At 51.7% G+C, this 1,357-nt stretch overlaps 1 protein-coding gene across 1 annotated transcript in view; it reads left to right on the top strand.

The window, feature by feature from the left end:
* Nucleotides 1-297: 297 nt before the first annotated feature.
* TEOVI_000764000 (Trypanosomal VSG domain/Trypanosome variant surface glycoprotein C-terminal domain containing protein, putative) overlaps nucleotides 298-1,357 on the top strand; it is a gene marked incomplete at both ends in the record, with an annotated part of 1,575 nt that continues 515 nt past the window's right edge. Inside the window, one exon of the mRNA XM_067222144.1 lies at nucleotides 298-1,357. Coding sequence (XP_067078245.1) covers nucleotides 298-1,357 — 1,060 coding nt within the window.

The following is a 1,357-nucleotide window of genomic DNA, read 5'->3' as shown; positions in this document are numbered from 1 at the left end:
GGCAAAGGCATCTAATAGGATAGACCCGAAAACAACTTCTTATTGAGACTGTTGTTTCTGTTGAGTGCAAGATGAGCAAGGTGCTCAAAATGCTTTAATTAGAGGAGATCAAACTAGAAGCGCCAAGCACTATGTCAACTCTTATACCCGTTAAAAGCACTACAGCAGGAGGTGCACCGACTCTAATTATTTTTAATTTTTTTTGGCTGGCACGACCGTCTCGGAATCTTGGCTAGTTTCGGCTATTAGCTTCAGCTCTAACAAGTGATAGATTACCGTAAACTAGTAAAGTATTCGATGCATTTGACCAAGTTTTCTGCGGGTTTTGCCGCACTCGTCTTAGCTTCAATTGGCGCACAAGCCACCGTCGGGCCCAATGAGAACTCCGGCATTTTCAAAGCGTTGTGTACACTAATTTCATTCGCGGAGTCGCCGCCGCCACTGCAGACAAGCCCAGCCGATGGCGCAGCCGAGATAGCCGAATTACAAGCGCTAAACATGTCACTCGCAGCGGCCGAGTGGCAAGCGAAATTAGACAAAGCAGACCCAAACGACGACAGCGCTAAGATAAAGGAAAAAGCAGGGGTGCAAAACGAGGACGAGGTTCAAGACTTAAAAAAGCGCTGGAAAACCTGGGCGGAAGCCAGAAAAGCGACTAATCAAACAACAGCACTGAGCACGAAGATCAACAAGGCCGGCTTCACGAAGCTGACAGGCGCAGCCAGAACAGCAGCCGCCATACGAGTAAGGGCAGCAGCAGAGCGGGCCCAGCATTTTTATGAACTCAGAAAGGCACTACAGTCCAAACTAGACAGCCCGACACCAACGGAACTGCAACAAGAACTAGAAGAAGCAGCATTCGGAGCCAAAGGCAAAAAACTTGCGGATGTGGCGATCGCCGACATGTTCGCAAACCCAGCAGCCAGCGACAGGCCGACAGCATGCGCAGGAGCGATCAGCAACGGAAATGCGAAGTCGTTAGCGGCAATCCTGATGTGCGTTTGTGCAGAAAGCGACACAAACCACGACGGTGCCTGCGCTCACAAGGTGGGGACGGGAAGCCCTTGGAATGCAGCGTCCATCGCCCCCTCTGCAGCCACAGCAGCCTGGAATGCAATAAAAACGGCCTGCGTACCGGCTAAGAAGGCGATGATAGACGCAGCGACGCTCAGAAATCAACTACACAAACTGGCGATGCAAGTCCACCGCGGCAGTGACGGCAACCACTACCTAGGTGCACTCGACAGCGGTACCAGTTGCAGCGGCGCAAACAACGCCGGCGTTTGCGTCAAATACACAAACTACAACCCAACAGCAGGCAAGGGACTTGAAACAACACAGTGGGGCCAGAAGCTGA

The sequence above is a fragment of the Trypanosoma equiperdum genome (assembly GCF_001457755.1).
Source record: "Trypanosoma equiperdum strain OVI genome assembly, contig: ctg_1564, whole genome shotgun sequence".
NCBI classification, from domain to species: domain Eukaryota; phylum Euglenozoa; class Kinetoplastea; order Trypanosomatida; family Trypanosomatidae; genus Trypanosoma; species Trypanosoma equiperdum.
This window is presented reverse-complemented; position numbering and strand designations above follow the sequence as displayed.